Source organism: Martes martes, assembly GCF_963455335.1.
Source record: "Martes martes genome assembly, chromosome: 4".
Lineage (NCBI taxonomy): Eukaryota > Metazoa > Chordata > Mammalia > Carnivora > Mustelidae > Martes > Martes martes.
This window is the reverse complement of record NC_137891.1, coordinates 49389654-49410297: the sequence shown is the minus strand read 5'-3', so window position 1 is coordinate 49410297 and position 20644 is coordinate 49389654. Positions and strand designations below refer to the sequence as shown.

Below are 20644 nucleotides of genomic sequence, written 5' to 3'. Positions count from 1 at the left end.
TGAACCAGTAGAAGAACCTGAACTTGGAGATTACACAATCTGAAGAGAGAAAAAATATTAAAGGAAAATTAACAGCCTCAGAAATGCAGATCGCATTAACTGCACCAACATACATTGAAGTACAAAAGGAGAGTAAAGGAGTGATATATATGAATTCTAAATAAAGTATATATAACTATATAACCTATATATTAAATAGTGGCTCTAAGCTTGCCAAATTTGATGAAAATCATGAATTTACACTCCCAAGAAGCTAACTTCAAGTAGCAAAAATTAGTAGAGAGCCACATAGTAAAAAATACTGAAATTAACATAGTAAAAAATTAAAAAGAAATGAAATTGAAAGAAATGTGAGAAGTTCCCAAATACTTGCAAATTAAACTACAACTTCTAAATAACCTAGGAATCAAATAAGAAATGTCAGAGAAAAGATGGAATAAGAGGAATGGGCTCTATATTGACCCATATTGTGTCTAGGGGTAGGGGGAAGGTAAGAGAAAGAGACACCAGAGGTTTAAAAAATCATGTGGTTTTCTGAGTTGTGGGACCCAAGAAAGGCTGCCTACACTGTAACCTATATCTGGACCCAAAAATCTTTTTTCCCCAGTTGTATGAAGATATAATTGACATGTAACATTCTATAAGTTTAAGGTATACGACATAATAATATGATGCATGTATATATTGTGAACTGATTACCGCAATAAGTTTAATAATATACACAGTACATTTTTTTCTTAGGATGAGAACTTTTAATATCTGCTCTGAGCATCTTTTAAATATACAATACACAACTATTTACTATAATCATCATGTATATTACATCCCCAGAACTTAAATATAACTGTAAGTTTATACCTTTTGACCACCTTCATTCAGTTCACCCAAACCCTGGATCCAAAATCCTGATTTAAAAGTACCTAGACTTAAAACTCCCTAGTCTTCTGGTTTCTGTTAGTACATACCAGCCACCAAATTCCTAAAGCCAAGATACACTGTCTTCAATACTAAGCTCCGGCAAGGTTGGGGTGTTAGGTATAGAAGTTCTAGTTTAGTATTCTGGGGGATAATTGGAAAAAATATTCTACTTGCTCTCCACTGAAATCCCAAAATGTTCACTCACATGACCAAACCCTGAATGTAGTTTATCCTCTCTTCTTTTGAGTTACTCGAAAATAAACAGCAGCTGATACCCTTCTTCATTAAACGCTATTAATATGCAGTGGATGAAGTAGTAATGTCCTTAGGTTGATATCGCAAGTTCCAGTAAATGAGTCCAACAATTAGTCCATATTTTATGGAGTAGGAGAGTAACCCTGCCAAAGATGTGACTACTTAATTCATTTGGAAGATTTTCATTGAGAAGTCTTAATACCCCATCTGATTTGTGATTTATGGGCTAGTGATACCACCACTAATGGTGGGGCTCAGTTGTCCCTACTTCCTTTGGCAATATGAGACTGCCGCTCATGACTAATGTATGCCTTAAATCACAATGACCAAGGGAGACACAAGCAGCTGAACATACTGGTATAATTGACTCATTTATACATTAAGTGGTTATAACCACCGTTTTTGTCTAAGTGCCTGCTCTAGAAAACATAGCTATTTCAGAGTGCCTGGAGTCTGTATTCTTTCGTTATGACTTTGTCATGCTGGTGTTTCCAACATTTCCAACAAATCTCCCTGATCCTTATCCTTACCTCAGGGTCTTGCTGAAAGATATGCTCAGGCTTTCCAGAAATGGTAAGAATCACATGTATGTGTGTATATATCCTTTTTATAGTGGGTGTGCTTTCTTTGGTTTTACTGGAAGTGAATTTTAGGAGGATCAATCCATGAGATCTTCTCTGACACTTATCAAATCAAATGTTCTTTACTGAACATTCTTTTCCAGGAAGCTGCTGTGCAGTTTTCCAGCATGATTCCTACCAGGCTTTGGAAAGGCTATATTTAGAAGTAGTTACATCTGTTAGTTGTTAGTTATAAATCTGTAAATAGACTGAATCCTTATCTTTCTTCAAGAAGTGTACAAATTCTAGTCTTCTCACACACACAGAGATCTAATTAAGCAGTGCTTTATAGATGAAGTTGGATTTTTTTGTTGTTCTATCAAACTCTTGGTATATCCTTTTATTTAAACCCAAAGAGATAATTATTTTTACAACCTTAAGAATTTAGAGCCTCGGGGTGCCTGGGTGGCTCAGTGGGTTATGCCTCTGCCTTCAGCTCAGGTCATGATCTCAGGGTCCTGGGATCGAGCCCCACATAGGGCTCTCTGCTCAGCAGGGAGCCTGCTTCCCTCCCCTCTCTCTGCCTGCCTCTCTGCCTACTTGTGATCTCTGTCTGTCAAATAAATAAATAAAATCTTAAAAAAAAAAAAAAGAAAAAAATTTAGAGCCCAGTACTATAAGAATCTTTGAAATCTTTCCAGAATTTTGATTACTGTCAGGCAGTATTTTCCACAGTAGATAACTTCATGGGTGTATGAATCGCCCTTGCCTTAGGCTGCCCTTGTAGTTGCCACAGCTTTAAATGGATTATTTTTGTTTGCCATTTTTTCACTTTTATCTCCATACTGCTGTAGTTGTTGGTAATGTAACTGTCTTGCTTTTATTTTTTTTAATTTTTTTAAGAAATCTCCACATCCAGTGGGACTCAATCTCACCACCCTGAGATCAAGACGTGAACTGAGATCAAGAGTCAGATGCCAGGGTCACCTGGGTGGCTCAGTGGGTTAAACATCTACCTTTGGCTCAGGTCATAGTCCCAGGGACCTGGGATCCAGCCCCGTGTCAAGCTCCCTGCTCAAGGAGAAGTCTGCTTCTCCCTCTCCCTCTGACCTGCTCCCCTGTTCATGCTCTCTGTCTCTCTCAATTTCTCTTTCAAGTAAAGAAGATCTTAAAAAAAAAAAAGAAAAGAAAAGAAAAAAAAGACACCTAACCGACTGATTGTCTTGCTGTTAGATTCTGTTTTCTTAGTATATGTCTCATCGTGGGAGACTGAGGATCTGTCTATGCCACTTCTTTCCACTATTTTTAAACTTTTGAGGTGGAAGGGCTTCCTGATTGGCAGATAGTTTTTTTCTGAACAGTAGTGAAAACATTGATTTGCACTTTTACAAGCCTAGAATGCCCTTTCTGCTCTCAGTGTTTACAATGCTGACATACCTCACCTACTATTTTGTGAACACTATTGAACTTATGAAATCTACATACTTGCTCTCTTTACTGATATAACCCACATAAAGATTCTGAACTTTGACAGCATATTCTTTGTGACGCATAATGGGCTAAAGATTAGAAGAGTGCCCAGGGTGCTATGGCTCCTTGGTAGTGTATGCAGCCTATTGATTGTATGGGTTCCCCTAAGGGACCTTGGAGACAGCACTTTCCAGTGGGCGTTGATGTCTGACCTCGTGCTATCTCTAAGCTAGGATGCAGACAGGTATGAGGAGTGCTTTGAGGAGTGCACAGTGGCCAGGGTCCATGTTGGACAAGTCATCATGTCCATCTGTACCAAGCTGCAGAACAAGGAGCATGTAATTGAGGCCCTACGCAGGACCAAGTGCAAGCTCCCTGCTGCCAGAAGATTCACATTTCTAAGAAGTGAGGTTTGACTTAAGTTTAATGTGGATGAAATTAAAGATATGGTTGTTGAAGAAAAAGCAGCTCATCAGATGGCCATGGAGTAAATGTATCCCTAATCGTGGTCCCTTGGATGAATGGTGGGCTCTGTAGTCACGAGAACCTGGGCGCTGCCCATCAGTGAATCCTATTTCCTGTCAAAAAAAAAAAAAAGACTAGAAGAGTAAAGTGTTTTTCTTCCTGTCAGCTAAAAGATAAATGTTTACTAAACTTTAACTGGTTATGATTACTAAAGAAATTGATACACTTAAAAACTGGTATAACATCATGAGTTTCATCTCATGATTTCTGGTATATTTTCACACTACCCAAATTATTAGTTTCTTATTAGTTCTCCTAAAACTAACTTTTAAAATTTAAATACATCTTTTAGCCATAATTTAAATAACATAAGTTAAATCACTAGTTTGATGTTTTGGTTATGTTTGCTTTAAAATTTTCCCAATTCACATTAAATTAGTCAAGCAAGTATTACAATTAAAAGGTGCTTGACCATGTAATCCACTGAAGTCATTCTGTGTAATACCAGTAGTATGTGCATCACACATTAAAAAAGACAGACAAACTGTTGGATGGTCTACTGACTGATGAAAGATCCCAAAGGTAATATTTTGGCTTTTCCATTTTTCCCATTTTACAAAGCAATTTTTCTCAGAGATTCTAAAAGCACATATTACTTGATTTAGTAATGTTTATGGCTAACATGACATAGTTGGAAGAGATCCACAAATGAGTCTGAATTTAATTTTTGCTAAATAAAGTATTTTTATAAAAGCATATATATATAATTATATAAATATGTATTTTATAAATAAAATAGTTTAATTACAGTAGGACAAGACAAAATAGTATATATTTTAAGGTTAGATAATTCTTGGATACCTTCTGTCATTACCTTGAAGGATTTACTTATTAGTTTGCTTAGACGGTTTTATTTTTCATTCTAGGGAATAGGTTTCCTGGTACTGCACAAGAAATTGAATGATGTGGGGGTCATTAGTGGTGAAAAATTATCTTTTGACAACACTTTTGACTTGGAATCACCCCCTCTTGATGATAAATCCAAAAAATTTCAACACTCATTTGACACAGGGTTTTAGTTGCCAAAGGGTTTGTACCAGAGGGTACTATGTAGAAGTTTGGGCCTTAATTGGGGCAATGTATTACGAAAGGGAACCCTTCATGTGATGGCTCATTATTTAGACAAGCTTTGGTAGTTTAGTGATAAGTATTTTTATCTTACTAAAATTTCAAAGAAATGTGTTATCAATCATGTTTCCAATGAAGACAGTTGCTAAGCAACTTGATTTTTCATGAAGGTCTAAATGACATTCAGTTTCAGTAAATGTTTGACCCTATTTGCCTCCCCTTTTTTATCTGTAAGAGCAGAGGACTGTTCATGCATAAGGAAATAGAAGATTGCAATGTATCCTAGTTGAATTATATTTTGCTGTAACAAATTTGGATCTCTTGTTCTTATATTTGAACATGTATTGTTGAAATTCAGACCCCACATATCAGATCATAAGCATTAACCTAATGACGATGAGAATTAGCTTTTTCTTTATCTTCTAAGATTTATTCATTCATTTGAGAGGAGAGAGAGATGGGGGTGGGGGTGGTAAAGGAGCAGAGGGAGAGAGAATCCCAAGCAGACTCCAGCCTCCACAAGGAGCCCAACGTGGCCCCGATCTCACAACCCTGAGATCACAACCTGAACTGAAACCAAGAGTCAGATGCTCAACTGAATGCGCCACCCAGGAGCCCCAGGCATTAGAATTCTTAATACCACTCTTCAAGGAAGAGGCCACTATTTCTCTGCTTCTTTTAATGTCATCCCAGATTTTTAATATATATGCTCTTTCTGTAAACTGACTTGATGGTGCAGTAGGGTAGAATACAAGTCACCATACAAAATTTAAATTCTAATGTATGTGAATTATATTTTTACATAAGTTTAATTTGCATTTCCTGTTTCTACTTATAATGCACAAACTTGTGAAAACAACCTCTTTGGGGCACCTGGGTGGCTCAGTGGGTTAAAGCCTCTGCCTTCAGCTCAGGTCATGATCCCAGGGTCCTGGGATCCAGCCCCGCTCAGGCTCCCTGCTGCTTCCTCCTCTCTCTCTGCCTGCTTGTGATCTCTGTCAAATAAATAAATAAAATCTTTAGGGAAAAAAAAAGAAAAGAAAACAACCTCTTTATTTATTATATTGTACCATGCAGGTTTTGGTGGGCAAAGAATAATGTTATTTATCATAATGAGAAGATTAATAATCCTTGAAACGTATTTCTTAACTAAGTTTGTTGTTTTTTGGTAGTATTGTTTTGCTTGTTTGTTCTACCTAGAAAGTATAGAAGATAGATGTTTGTGTGTTGCAAGGTTTGGACAGGAAAACCAAAAACCTAAATTGTTTTCTTACCAACTTAGAAAAGATTATGCAAGAGAGTAATACAGCTAATGAAGTAGCTTTTGATGGAAGTTTGTTAGCTCAAAGGAGACCTGAAATTTGGAAATTCCAACCAATCCTGACCACTAAATAGGTTCATGCATTTAAAAATCAGTATGTCATCATCAGCGACCAAAATAAAATTAGGTTGGGGTGCCTGGCTGGCTTGGTTGGAAGATATGTGACTCTTGATCTGGGGGTTGTGAGTTCAAGCCCCACATTAGGGGTAGAGATTACTTAAAAATAAAATCCTTTTTAAAAAAAAGTAACAAAAAAAAACTTTTAAAAAATGCACAATTGTGTCATAATATGGTAATTAAATATTTAAGAAAATCCAACCAAAGGTTTTTAAATTTAGTTTTAAGATTTTTTTATTTTTAAATAATCTCTATACCCAATGTGGGGCTTGAACTCACAATCTAAGATCAAAAGTTGTATGCTCTACCAACTGAGCCAGCCAGGCACCCTTCTTAATGATTATTTGTATTTTGATTTTTTAACTTCATGTTTCTTAAACAATTTCATTAGCAGAAATTTCCAAAAAGATTCAACAGTATATTTTTTTAAATATTTTTTTTTTTATTTATTTGACAAAGAGAGAGAGAGCACAAGCAAGGGGAGCTGCAGACAGAGGGAGAGAGAGAAGCAGGCTCCCCGCTGAACAGGGACCCTGATGTGGGGCTCGATCCCAGGGCCCTGAAATCATGACCTAAGCCGAAGGCAGACACTTAATTGAGCCACTCAGGTACCCCAAGATTCAATAATATTAAGAAGACTTTTGTATTATCAGCCCCTGATCTTTGGTTGTTTTTAGGGGAAAAGATAATTTCCTTATTTTTCATGTTGTTATTCAGTATTTCTCAAAGAATGACCATGGGTATGAGAATTACCTGAAACTGAAAATTGCAGATCTCCAAGTCAAATTCTCATATCAAATGCTGATTTCATCTCCGAGGTTTGGGTCCAAGAATTTGCATTTTTAACAAATACCAAAGATGATTTTTCTCAGTAAAATTTTGGAACCAGTGGTGTAAGTGGTTTTTAGCTTCTCCAATAGACATAAGATTTTGAAGACTAAATGAAATGATGGCTAATTTGTGAATATTTTCTAGTTGAACCCCAGCTGCTTTAAACAAGTGAAAAATCTATTGTGAAAGATACAAAAACACTGCAAAATAAATTTCAAGTGACCTATTAGCATCATTAACAGAATAATTGCTTTTAAGAAAACCTTTAAAAACTGAAATTAAAAAAAAAATCTATTTTCAAAATTACCAAAATAGCTTTTATAAAGTAATACTACATGCTATGGAATGAATTGTGTCTCCCCCAAATTCATGTTAAAGTGTGATTGTATTTGAGGAGGGAGCCTTTGGAAGGTATTAGGTTTAGAAGAAGTTTTGGGAGTAGGGCCCTCATGATGGTATTAGTGTCCTTATAATAGATACTGGGAGCTTACTTGCTCTTTTTGTCTCTGTCTTGTGAGGACAAGAAAAGAAAGTCTGTAAGGCAAGAATAGAGCTCTCACTAGGACTTGACCATGCTGGCACCCTGAACTTGGACTTCGGGCCTCTAGAACTGTGAGAAAGACTATGGTATTTTTGTTATGACAGCCTTCCCCAACTAAGGCACAACATAAATGTAAGGGTTTTTTTAATAATAATAATTTTATCAATTCCTGTCCTAGCATGTATAGAATGTTCTGTCTTCAAATTAAAAATGGTTTTTATTAATATTATTCATCAATAAAATTTTATTAATAAAATTAATTTGAAAAACTTTTCATTGATTTTGCTAATGACAGATCACACAGGAAAAGCCATTTTCAGATCAATTATTTGACTTTTTTTAGCTGAATTTTTCATGTTTTATTTCAGATTTTTAATTTCAAGTTTTGTTTATAGAGTTCTTTAATAAAATGAAGACTATTTGGTTATTAGAAAGCTCTATGAATAGGAAACAAATTTATTATAACCGGTTTAGTTTTACTTGTGAATGCTGCTGTCTGAACATTTCATTTTAGTCACCTATTTTTGCTAGTTTGTTGTTACTTTAAGTAAAATCTTGCATGAAGCTTTCTATTAATTTTGTCATAAAGAATTCCCACTCACCTAATATTTATTGAGCATCTACTATATTTCAAGCGCTGTAAAAACAATTCATTTAAAATTTAGACCTGATTCTCAGAAGTTTGTAATCAAGACAGACTTTTTTTTTTTTTTTTTTAAACTCAGACCTGTGTGCCCTCTCATTTATCAAAAATGGCTTGGGGTATCACCGAAGTACAAAAACCTATGAATGCCTAATACTCTAAATAACACAGAATAATCTGTTTTCAATAAGGCATTAAGGACACCGCTAAATGCAGGCGATCTGGGGGTCTACCTGAGTCTAGCAGTTCACAATCTCTCCCGTTATACTTTAGTTTCTCTACCTACAAAGTTAAGGCCTTGGGAATGATTGCTGATTAGGGCAAAACCATCCCAAACCTGAAAAGATGACCTATGGAATAAAACCCTGCACTTAGTCCCAGTCACTGAAATGTTCGCAAAAGATTCTAAAGCTCGCTAAGAGCGCTCAGCAGATAATACCCAACGAAGGTAAGCGACCCAAATCTGATCTCCTGCGGCTCTACAAACGGAGCTCAGAAACTGATGGCCACTGGGTATAGTGTTTTTCTGCCCCAGAGATGTCCTTGCTTTCTCCCGCTGCAGCTGCAGGAGGTCGTCATTCCTCGAGGCAGCTCACGGGCAGCAGGGAGGCGAGTGTGAAACACACTCACCGACGCTTCCCCTCCTCCCTGCCCGCTCCTCCTTCCCAAGGAAAAATGCGTTTCCAGGCAACGGCGGGCCGCGGCGTCACTTCCTGCCATTTAAACTCGGGTCCCCACCCCTCGCTGCCCCTTCTCTCAGCTTCTACTCCCCCTTCCCTCGGCCGTGGGCTTCATTCACGCTTCCCAGGGCTTGGGGAGGGGGCGGAGGCCGGTGCGCCCAGCCGCCCCGAGACCAGTGGGCGCCGCGCGCGCACCTGTTGTTGCAGGAGCCCGCGCCCCTCGGCTTTGCTCTCGGCCGGCGGCGGCTGGAGCGGCCGCAGGAGAGCCCGCCCGGCAGGTGGCCGCGGGCGGGGGCGGACGAGCCGCTGGGCGCGGGGGCCGCACCACCGCGGCGTGGGGACGCGATGGCGGCGGCGGAGCCCGCGAGCTCGGGCCAGCAGGCGCCTCAGGGGCAGGGCCAGGGCCAGCGGCCGCCGTCGCAGCCTTCCCAGGCGCAGCCTCCGCAGCAGCCACCGCTGCCTCAGCTCGGGGGCGGCGGGGGCGGTAGCAGCAGGCACGAGAAGAGCCTGGGGCTGCTCACCACCAAGTTCGTGTCGCTGCTGCAGGAGGCCAAGGACGGCGTCCTGGATCTCAAAGCGGTGAGCGCGGGAGGCGGGGATGGGGGCGGACTTCGTTGCCCGAGGCCCCCGAAGAAGCCCACCCCCTTGAAGCGTGGGTCGGGTGGCGTGGTGTGGACGCGCCTCGCGGGGACCGGGCGACCCCAGAGCTAGGGCCATGTGGCCGGTGCCCAGGCCCAGGACTTCGGGATGGGGGAGGGACGAGGGACCAGGATGGCCCCGATCGGCCGCACAACCAATAGGGCCCGGCGCCGCGCTGGGCTCTCGACAAAGAGCCTAGGACTTGGAGCGCGCCCGCGTGGCTTCTGGCGCAGGAACCCGAGGGCGACCGAGGGTCCTTGCTGCTTCGCGTCCACCTGTGGCAGTGGCGCAGGAGGTCCCCGGGCACCTTGCCTGGAGACACCTGGGGATCGATTTTGCTGTTAGGAATGATGGTTTTAATAGGCTATTCTAGTTGAGAGAGTGTTCCCCTTGTTCGAAACAAAACAAAAAAACCCGATGTTCCCACCGCTTCCGGATGAAAGGGAAAAAAAGTGAACTTTCCACACTCATTCCCCGGTGAAATAATAATAGTAATAAAAACCCGCTCCCCTGCACAATTCTTTTCATCATCATGACGGGTGGGAGGGGGATATTTGATTTCTGATTTAATATGGTGTCTGATAGAGATTTCTAAAAGGGAGATTTGCCATCACACAGAAAGAGGGTGTTTCAGAACTTTGACTCAAGGAACTTTGACTCAAGAAGCGCTTAGTAAAACTGTTTTATGAGAACGTGTGCTTCGTCTTTTACTACAGTTTTTCTAACAACAACATGCATCAAAACTGTTCAGTTAAACAAAATGACTTATCCGTTCAGGCAGGATTTGGAAGGATTCCACAATGCTGAGGAACAGGAGAATGTGATTACTTGAATTAAAATTCAACCAGTGCACCAAGTTTAAGAAAGAACCAAAGCTTTAAAAACAATTTTTTTTTTAAAGATTTTATCTACTTATTTGACAGAGAGAGACAGCAAGAGAGGGAACACAAGCAGGGGGAGTGACAGAGGGAGAAGCAGGCTTCCTGCCCAGCAGGAAGCCCATTGAGGGGCTTGATCTTGGGACCCTGAGATCACAACCTGAGTGGAAGGCAAATGCTTAACTGACTGAGCCACCCAGGCACCCCCAAATAAAAATTACTGAGGAGTCATTAATTGCCGCACACACCTCTGAGGCATTTCCGGAAATCAGATTATACACTGTTGATTGGTCCCAGCACCCACTGGAGTGCTAGTGGGACCACCTTACTAGGCTTTGAGAGTGTGAACAAGATCTTTAAGGTTGTGCCTAGAGCAACGGAAACAGCATCTGAGCAGGAGAGCATTCTGTAGTACTCCCTGAAGGTAGAGAGGAAGCCCCCTCCCCACTTGGGGGTTTCTACTGTAGGCCCTCCTCTGGGTTTCTACTATAGGCCCAGGGGCTGCTGTTTGACTTTAAATGCCCTTTACTTACCCTAAGCACAGTAGGTGTTCATTAAGTGATTATTGAATTGAATTATCTGAATTCAAATGAGGCATGTTGTGTGCATTTTGCATGTTGGCAAGTTTCCACTGTCTTCTTTTTTATTTCTGGAATTTCCCCCCAATTCTAGAAATTCCTTTTTCTTTCTACAGCCTTTTCCTCCCTTGCTTCCTTCCTTTTTTCCTCCCGAAAGTGCTTTATAGAATATATAAAGTATTTAGATTGTCAAGAACTAAAATGGATTCAGTTTAAAGAATTTCATAGGAAGTCATGAAGTCATCAGCGAAAGCCAGAGAGGTTACAAAACATGGCTTGCAAACTGCTGTTCAAAATCTAGACATTGAGTTGTATCCTGAACTTACCATGTAAATATACTGTGGTTTCAGTAAAGGGAATCAGGGAAGTTTGGAGTTTTCCAGATACAGCTGAACTCGGGGTTTAAGTTTGAGGGCTTCTTTCTCAGCTCACTAGGGAATATGATGGAACTTCGCCTTACTTGCCTTTAAACTCTTTGTCTTCCTCCTGTTTCGTCTACAGCCATATAAGTGTTCTCCAGAAGTCACAGAGAAAGTGAGTAGGAAGTGGAGTTTAATTTATCATAACAGCATTGTTTCATTCATCCCGGAACTTTCCTAAAAGTTTCAGAGATTTCTGCAGTAACATTATGTCTCTTTATATTAATAATTTTTTACTCCTTAAAGAGCACTGTGTCATTCTGTTTCACATATATATGAAAAAAACACTTATTTATTTACCTATATTTTTCATTTATTTACATAGATGTATAAAATCTTATTTATATAAAAATCTTACAGTGAAATCTTTCCATGGTGTTTCTTATTGTGAACCATGACATCTTCTACTGAAAAATAAGAACATAACACTGTGTCTTAGTGATGCATGTTTTCTTCATAATATACCTGAGAAAATTGCTTAATAAATCAAATAAATTCTAATAAAGCTGTTCGAGTATACTTTAACAATTAGGAGGGATTAGAAACACCTTGAAAGTGGTTTTTGAAACTTATATAATCTTTCCCTCCAATTCCCACACTATAGGGTCTTATTTACAAAAATGGGGTGCAGTAGTTACATCTTTTTATTCCAATGAGATAACACATTATCCCTCACTCCTCTCAATTTATGCTGCTAATAACTAGCATTTATTGAGAGTTTGTTCCAGACTTTTTACATATGTTAACTAATTTTATCATCTCAACAACTTGGAAATTTGGCCCTAACATCCCTATTTCACAGATGAGAAAATTGATACATTCAGTAACTTGCCCAGTGTCACGCAGTAGAAAGTGATTTGAAAGTAGACCATTTTTCTATTGTGTATGCTATACTGCCTTTTAGTATTCCTTAGAAAAACCAAAACTTCTCATTTAAGTTTTTCATCTGTATAAGAACATGGAATGTTTCTTCTAAAGAGAAACACATGATTATTTTTATTCCTCTACCCATGGCAGAAGAGAGAGGTATTGAGCTCTTTATTTTTTTTTTTAAAGATTTTATTTATTTATTTATTTGAGAGAGAGAGAAAGAGAGAGCACACACATGCACGCAGCAGAGGAAGGGGCAGAGGGAGAGGGAGAGAGAGAGTCGCAAGCAGACTCCATGCTAAGCATAGAGCCCAATTTGGGGCTCAGTCTCACGACCCTGAGATCATGACCTGAGCTGAAATCAAGAGTCAGAAGTCCAACCTACTGAGCCACCCAGGTGCTCTGAACTCCTCCTTTAAAAATGAGGATATTGATGGCAAATTCCACATTATTTCACAAATTAAACTAGGGTTCTACTTTTCCAGAAGTAAGAATTTAAGAAACTGTTAAGATAGTCATGACTATCTGTACATTGTTTTGGAAATTCCTATTAAATATAATTTCTAACTGAGTTTCTATATTTTATTTGTCATTTTGATGCCACCCTGAATTTTAAAGCATGATTAAGATTGTATTATAATTGTTTATGTTACAAATTGCCTGCACGATACCTAGGTTAAAATGATAAAGTATTTTTGATGTTCCTTATCTCACAGGTCCCTGACTCATACCCATTTATGATTAGCTAGTTAATACATGCCTTGGAAGAAGTAATTAATCTAAGGCCTTTGTGACATAAAGCAAAGATTTGGTGTCACAGGATAAAGATTGGATTAGCCTAAGAAAAAATATATGAGTAGGACAGGCAGAACTTTAGGGCATAAAAATTCTCAGGACAATTTAGGGCTTAAAAATTCTCAGGACAATTTCACTTTTGAGTGTGTACCCCAAAGATTTAGAAACAAGGTCTTAAACAGATAATTGTATACCCCATATTCATAGCATTATTTATAAGAGCTAAAAGATAGAAGCAATACAAGTGTCTATCAACAGATGAATAAGTAAACAAAATGTGATCTGTACCTACAATGGAAGACTATGCAGCCTTAAAAAGGAAGGAAATTCTCACACATGCTACAACATAGATGAGCCTTGAAGACATGCTAGTTACAAAAAGATAAATACTATATGATTCCACTTACATGAAGTAACTAGAGTAGTCACATTCATAGAGACAAGATAGAAGAGTGATTGCCTGGGGCTAGGGGGAAGGGGAGAATGGAAAGTTGTTGTTTCATAGTTCAACATGTTAGGGCTGCACTGTGTCCTCTCAAAATCTGTATGTTGAAGCCCTAAACCTCCGTACGTCAGAACATGACTGTATTTGGAGATAGGGCCTTTAAAGAGATGCTGTAGTTAAAATGAAGTCATTGGGATAGGCACTAATCCAATCAGACTGGTGTCCCTAGAAAAAGGGAAATTTAGACACACAGATGCAAGGATGCATCCCCCCAGAGAAAAACCCATGTGAGGACACAACGAAAAGGGGACCATCTGCCAGCCAAGGGGAGAGGCTTCTCAAGAAACCACACTTGCCAACACCTTGATCTTGGACTTCTAGCCTCCAAAACTGTAAGAAAATAAATTTCTGTTGTTTAAGCCACCCAGTCTTGGTCTTTTGTTACGGCAGTCCCAGAAAACTAATAGAATGGGTATAGAATTTGCCAGATGAGGAGGGTTGCATGTCAGTGTGAATGTACTGAGTTGCACACTTAAAAATGGTTCAGGGGCACCTGGGTGGCTCAGTGGGTTAAAGCCTCTGCTTTCGGCTCAGGTCATGATCCCGGGGTCCTAGGATCAAGCCCCACATCAGGCTCTCTGCTCAGCAGGGAGCCTGCTTCCTCCTCTCTCTCTGCCTGCCTCGCTGCCTACTTGTGATCTCTGTCTGTCAAATAAATAAATAAAATCTTAAAAAAAAAAATTTAGCCCAGATCTTTCTTTAAAAAAAAAAAATGGTTCAGATAATTAATTTTATGTCATGTGTATTTTACTAAAATTAAAGAAACATATAAAACAGCAACCTGAGATACTATGACATACCTATTAGAATGGCAAAGTAACACAGAACACTAGCAATACCGAATGCTGGCGGGAATGTGGAACAACAGGAACTCTCATTCATCCCTGGTGGGAATGTACAATGGTATAGCCACATTGGAAGACTGGCAGTTTTTAGAAAACTGAACATATTTTTACCGTAAGATTCAGCAGTCACACTGCTTGGTATTTACCCAAATGAGCTGGGAACTTAGGTCTACGCTCACATGAATGTGTATAGCAGCTTTATTTGTAATTGCCAAAACTTGGAACACCCAAGACGTCCTTTGGTAGGTAAATGGATAAATAAACTGGCCCATTCAGAGAATGGAGTACTATTCAGTGCTTTTAAAAAAAAAAGCAACAAGCCCTGAAAAGACATGGAAGAACTTTAAATGTATGTTACTGAGTGCAAGAAGCTGATATGAAAAGGCGACCTACTGTATCGTTCTGAGTATATGGCATCCTGGAAAAGGCAAGACTGTGCGGACACTAAAAGCTCAGTGGTTGCCAGAAGTGAGAGGGCAGAACACAGAGAATTCTTAGTGAAAGTATTGTGTATGGCACTGTAATGGTGGACACATGTCATTACACATTTGTCAACACCCATAGAACGCACAACACCAAGAATGCACCCTCATATGAACTATGGACCAACAGTGATAATGACACGTCAGTGTAGGCTCATCAGTTTAAACCAATGTCCCACTCTGGTGAGGGATGCTGATAGAGGGGGCAGCTCTACACATGGGGGAGCAGGGGTGTAGGGGAACTCTGGACTTCCTGCTCAGTTTTGCTGTGAACCTAAAACTGCTCTAAAAAAAATAAATGATTCATATGCACATAGAAAGGTGATCTGGACACATCTATTCCGGCATCTCATTATTCAACATTAATACAAGATGCTTGGCTAAGTGGAAAAACATTCTCAGGAGACTAAAGCTCTACAATACTAATAAAAATTATTATTATTAGCTAGTACCAAATGACTGGCACTATTGCTGATGTTGACTTGTGTGAACTCATTTAATCCTTAGAACAAAAGTATAAAAAAGAGATTATATACATTTTGCTAATAGAAAAGTGAGGTGAAAGGAGGTGACGTGACAGTCAATATCCCAGCCCCATGTTGGGCATAAAGCTTCCTTTAAAAAAAAAAAAGAAACAACTTTGGGTCATCGGGTTCGCTCTGTCGGTGGAGCACATGACTCTTGATCTCAGGGTTCTGAGTTCCAGACCCACATCTGGTGTAGAGCTTATTTTTAAAAAATATCCACAGTGAGTGACCTACAAGTCCAGGTAGCCTGATACCAGCAGTGATGCCTTGAACCACCATGCCAAGCATATAACTATGTTATTTAAAGTTTAATGGTAACTATTAGCAGGCCAGAAACACTTTGAACTGTTATCTCATTTTAAGGAGGGGGAATAGCACAGCTTAAGTCCATGAAAAAGAACAAAAGGTAACATCATGAAAGCATGACACACAAAATACATCAAATGAGTGATAATTGGAAACTTTTCTGTATTACATACAGAGTGTATGTAATACATGTGAATGTATTCAATTCCTTTTTCTTTTTAATAAAGTTTATTTTTACTATTACTTTTTTTTTTTTTTTTTTTTTGAGAGAACGTGACAGTGGGTGGAGGGGAAGGGCAGAGGGAGAGGAGAGAGAGAATCCCAAGCAGGCTCCATGCCCAGCATGGGGCCTGATGCGGGGCTTGATCTTAAGACCCTGAGACCGTGACCTGAGCAGAAATCAGGGTCAGATACTTAACCGACTGAGCCACCCAGGTGCCCCTTTAATAAAGTTGTTTAGATGAAAAAGAATTCAGGCATCTGTTGCTAACAAGAAACTTGCCAATAAAAGTCTCAAAAAGTTTATGGTCTACCAGGCAAAAAGAAAGAGAAAAGAAATTTGGAATGAAAGTAATATTTTTCAGATAAAGTCTACTTTAATATTAAGAGTAGTAAATGGTAGGGGCACCTGGGTGGCTCAGTGGGTTAAAGCCTCTGCCTTCGGCTCAGGTCATGATCCCGGGGTCTTGGGATCGAGCCCCACATCGGGCTCTCTGCTCTGCAGGGAGCCTGCTTCCTCCTCTCTCTCTGCCTGCCTCTCTGCCTACTTGTGATCTGTCAAATAAATAAATAAAATCTTTAAAAAAAAAGTAGTGAATGGTATAAATTGGTGTTTTGGAGAATAATATCACAACCCAAGCATGAATTATAAAAGTCAAGCTGAATGAAGGAATGAAATGATTGAATAGGGTTGTCTGTTGATACGGATCAGGCATATATTTGGCTGTGTGAATTGTATTATGCCGTTTATTTAATGTAGTAAATATATTTTCTAAAGATTTTATTTATTTATTTGTCAGAGAGAGAGAGCATAAGTAGGGAGAGCAGCAGGCAGAACAGGCATCGGGAGAAGCAGGCTTCCCACTGAAGGAGCCTGATGCGGGACTCAATCCCAGGACCCTGGGATTATGACCTGAGCTGAAGGCAGACACTTAAAACGACTGAGCCATCCGGGTGTCCCTAAGACAGTAAATAATTTTTTCTTTTTTAAAATTTTATTTATTTATTTGACAGAGAGCGACACAGGGAGAGAAGGAACACAAGCATGGGGAGCGGGAGAGGGAGAAGCAGGCTTCTCACTGAGCGGGGAGCCGGATGTGGGGCTCAGTCCTAGGACCCTGGGATCATGAACTGAGCCAAAGGCACTTGCTTAATGACTGAGCCACCTAAGTGCCCCAATAGTAAATATTTTTTATAAATGCATTGTTTTTTAAGATTTTGCCAGTTAAAACTGGATTTTCCCAATTATTCTTTCTTTATACATTAAACTTAATATGTTTGTGGAAGGGAGGATTTTTTTCTGATTGACTTTAAAATTTGAAGTATAATTATTGAGGTAACATACAAATAGTAGAAAGCTTGGAAATAGATTAATATATTTTAGAATAAAAACTACCCAGTATGCCATCTACCAAAGAGAACCACTATCTTTCATTTTCAATATGTCTTCAATTTGTTCCACCTTTTTATAGCTGAGATCAAACTTTTATCTTTCCAAATTGTAAACATAATTTGTGATGGCCTCACAAGTTACATCCATCCCATTGGTCAGAATCAACCTTTCTCATAGACAGGTATATAAGTCGTTTCTAGGTTTTTTCCCATCTCATTCAACAAATGTGAGTTAACCATTGTGTGCCTCAGCCCCTTCCTTTAGTCAATTGCAGCTTAGGGTTATAGAGGAAAGTCAGGGACATGGGCAGTTGCACACTTCTTATGCTGTAAGTTGGGTTTGGAACCACCTACTGATCTGTGGGAATTGGTGATGTGAGAGCCACCGAAGTAGGGAATAGGCGGGAGCTGAACGGGGCACTAATGGACTCAGTAAGGCAGATGACATTGATATATGGAAGAGTTGTAGAATTTAAGGTCGTGTTGCTCCTCTACTTAGACCAACATCCAAACACCTACAAGACCTTACTTCCTCTGGCCCTCCTTCCTCTGACGAGGTCCAGGCCCACTCCTGGCATGTTCACATGCCCCCTCTTCTCTGTCTTCAGGCTATCAGACACACAGGCTTTTCCCTCTGCTGGAGCACATTTCTACACAAATACACAGTCATTTGGCCACTTCTCTAAACCCTCTGGTCTCAGTTTAACTATTTTCTCATCTAAGATCCTGTAGTAGTGGAATAACCACCCCTGCCCCACCAATTAATGTCTCGAATTGCAGAAGATTCCAGACTTGGTGGTATCCATTGGATTTAGCAACAGGTCCAGAAAACATTTTTTGGCATTTAGACATTTTGAATTATTTCTGCTTAGGATAATCTGCACTAAAGAATTGCTAGATCAAGGGATAATAAACATTTTTAAGGCCTTTGATGAACATTGCCAAATTGCTTTACAAAAAGATAGTAATTTATATCCCACTAGCAGCATGCAGTCAAGACCAGCCACCTTACCACATCAAAAGTAGCATAGTATAGTGGTTAAAAACATGCAGCCTGGGGTTATCTCCTGACTTTACCATGTTCAGTGGACTTGAGCAACTTACCAAGGCTCAGTGTCCTCTTGGAAAAGTGCAAACAATAATACCTACATTATATAATTATTATAGGAGTTGCTAAAGTGAGTTTAAAGCATTTAAACAGGGGTGCCTGAGTCGCTCAGTCAATTGAGCAGCTGCCTTTGGCTCAGGTCATGATCGTAGGGTCCTGGGCTCAAGCCCTGTACGGGGTTCTCTGCTCAGTGGGAGGGTCTGCTTCTCCTCTTCCCTCTGCCTTTAACTCCTGCTTGTGCGCGCTCTCTCTCCCTCTCTCAAGTAAATGAATACAATCTTAAAATAAAATAAAATAAAATAACACATTTAAACAGTGCTTGGTACATGCTATACCGGTGTTTGTTAGACAAATCATAGAGAGAGAGGTGCTTATTAGATAAATAATAGATTAGATAGATAAAGAAGAATAGTGCATATTTAGAAGTTTTCATATTTTGTGAATTTGAATGGTAATGCATAACTATTTTATATATATATATTTTATATATGTATATATATAATTCATATATAAAAATATATATTTTTATATATGTGTATATATATATATATATATATATATATATATATATACTAACAAGCTCACATTCTAAGGGCACAGTTCAATGGTTTTGACAAATGCTTCTACCTGTAACCACCACAGCCAGATGAAAATCATCGCCCCTGTTTTAGTTCTCTGTGCCTCCTCCCAGGCAGTCCCTAGCCTCACCCCCAGCCCCACTAACGATTAATCTGCTCTCTTGAATTAAAATGGTCTCTATAGGTCTTTTCATGTCAGTAAACTCACAGTATGTGCTCTGTTTAGTTTCTCTCACTCAGCATGATGTTTTGAGATTTACCTGTGTTGTTGTGTATAACAGTAGTTCATTCCTTTCTCTCCCCACATGGTATCTTGTTTTATGGATATACTGCACTTTGCTTATCCATTCACCTGCTACTTCCAATTTTGGGCTGTCATGACTAGGTACAAGTCTTTGTGTGGATATATTTTTTCATTGTTTTTTTTGCATTCATTTGATTATTCCTTCCAAAACTCATTAAAAGTTTGAAAACTTTTTCAAGAATGTTAACAATTTTTTGGTGTAATTTCATTTTTTGTCCATATTTTAATTTTTGTTCTTCATGCTTATATCAGTTTTAATTATTGGGGATAGTCAACTAATTTTTCATTTATATTTATTCTATAGTGTCAACATTTAGAAGTACCCTGTGAAGGAAATTTATGACATTTTGTTGTATATACATGTGCATGAGTGTGTGTGTGTGTGTGTGTGTGTGTGTGTGTATGTGTTTGAGAAAGAGATGCCTTGGTAAGTTTGAAGGATTTTAATCAGTTTTCCGAATAGGCTGTTGGTCACAGTTATGAAGGAAGCTAACATGAAAGTTGTATGTAACTCAGTCAGATTTGACGTTCACTATAATCCCTTGAGATTTTTTTTAGATTTATTTAGAAGTCCACATCTGACTTGAATATTCTTGAATATGACAAATTCTAGTGTCCTGAAAACCATTGTTGATTCCTTATGTAATGAGAGTTCGTCCATAGCTGAGTTTTCTGATTAACTGAGAATTTATATCCATTAATAACATTCTTTTTAAAAAAATATTTGTTGTTATAAGTCATTACATTTTTTTAAAGATTAAATTTTTTTTTTTAGATTTATGTATTTATTTGAGAGAGAGAGAGAGAGCACATAAGCCCACAGAGGGAGAGGGAGAGGCAGGAGTAGACTCCCTGCTGAGCCAGGAGCCCACTGCAGGACTTGATCCCGGAATGGTGGGATCATGACCTGAGCTGAAGGCAGATGCTTAACTGACTGAGCCACCCAGACGCCTCTAAGATTTTAAATTTTTAAGTGATCTCTACACCCAGCGTGGGGTTTAAACTCAGGCCGGGATCAGGAGTCGCATGCTCCACTGACTGAACCAGGCAGGCACCCCAATACCATTGTTTCTTATTAAAAGAAATTTCATGACTTTTGTTTGAAAAATTTTCGGAATGCATTGCACAAGTCTATGTCTTCTTATAGTGAAAACACTGTGAGGGCTTCACTTTTTTGGTCACTGAAGATAGTCATGATGAATATTATTTTTTTGTATTTTTTGGAGATGATAACCTCAAGCTATCTTTTTAAAAAGATTTTATTTATTTA

General features: G+C 39.2%; 1 protein-coding gene across 2 annotated transcripts in view; it reads left to right on the top strand.

Moving 5' to 3' along the window:
• Positions 1–9274: 9274 nt before the first annotated feature.
• The window catches only part of E2F5 (E2F transcription factor 5), a gene marked incomplete at both ends in the record, with an annotated part of 28775 nt that continues 17405 nt past the window's right edge, over positions 9275–20644 (top strand). For both annotated transcript variants that reach the window (XM_080800155.1, XM_080800156.1), the window contains one exon: positions 9275–9508. In XM_080800155.1, coding sequence (XP_080656281.1) covers positions 9275–9508 — 234 coding nt within the window. The remainder of the gene's footprint in view (positions 9509–20644) is intronic.